This window comes from Penaeus monodon, chromosome 15, assembly GCF_015228065.2.
Source record: "Penaeus monodon isolate SGIC_2016 chromosome 15, NSTDA_Pmon_1, whole genome shotgun sequence".
NCBI classification, from domain to species: Eukaryota; Metazoa; Arthropoda; class Malacostraca; order Decapoda; family Penaeidae; genus Penaeus; species Penaeus monodon.
Window position 1 is genome coordinate 15,452,288 of NC_051400.1, and position 322 is coordinate 15,452,609.

General features: G+C 32.0%; 1 protein-coding gene across 1 annotated transcript in view; it reads left to right on the forward strand.

Moving 5' to 3' along the window:
- Positions 1–322, forward strand: part of LOC119581779 (phosphorylase b kinase gamma catalytic chain, skeletal muscle/heart isoform-like) — a gene marked incomplete at its 3' end in the record, with an annotated part of 27,775 nt that overhangs the window by 6,746 nt on the left and 20,707 nt on the right. Inside the window, 1 exon segment of the mRNA XM_037929909.1 lies at positions 17–145. Within this exon segment, the coding sequence (XP_037785837.1) occupies positions 17–145 (129 nt within the window).

Here is a 322-nt window from a genome sequence, read left to right on the forward strand (position 1 = left end):
TCAAATCTTTCTACAGAGAAAGAAACAGGTCAACAGTTTGCTGCCAAGATCATTGACCTGAGTGACTCCTCCACCGATGAGGTTTATGAAGCCACAATGCGAGAGGTTGAGGTATTGCGACTGGTAGCTGGACACCCTTACATCAGTAAGTCAGTTTTTTTTCATGCTGAAACATTTATTAATTATTTATTTATACCACATGTTTAAATGCTTGTTATAGTAATAGTTCATAGTTTTTATTTGTTTTTGTGTGTTAATAAATAGAAATATAAACTTTTTATAGGGTTGAAGATATTTATTGCATATCTTTTTATTTACATCT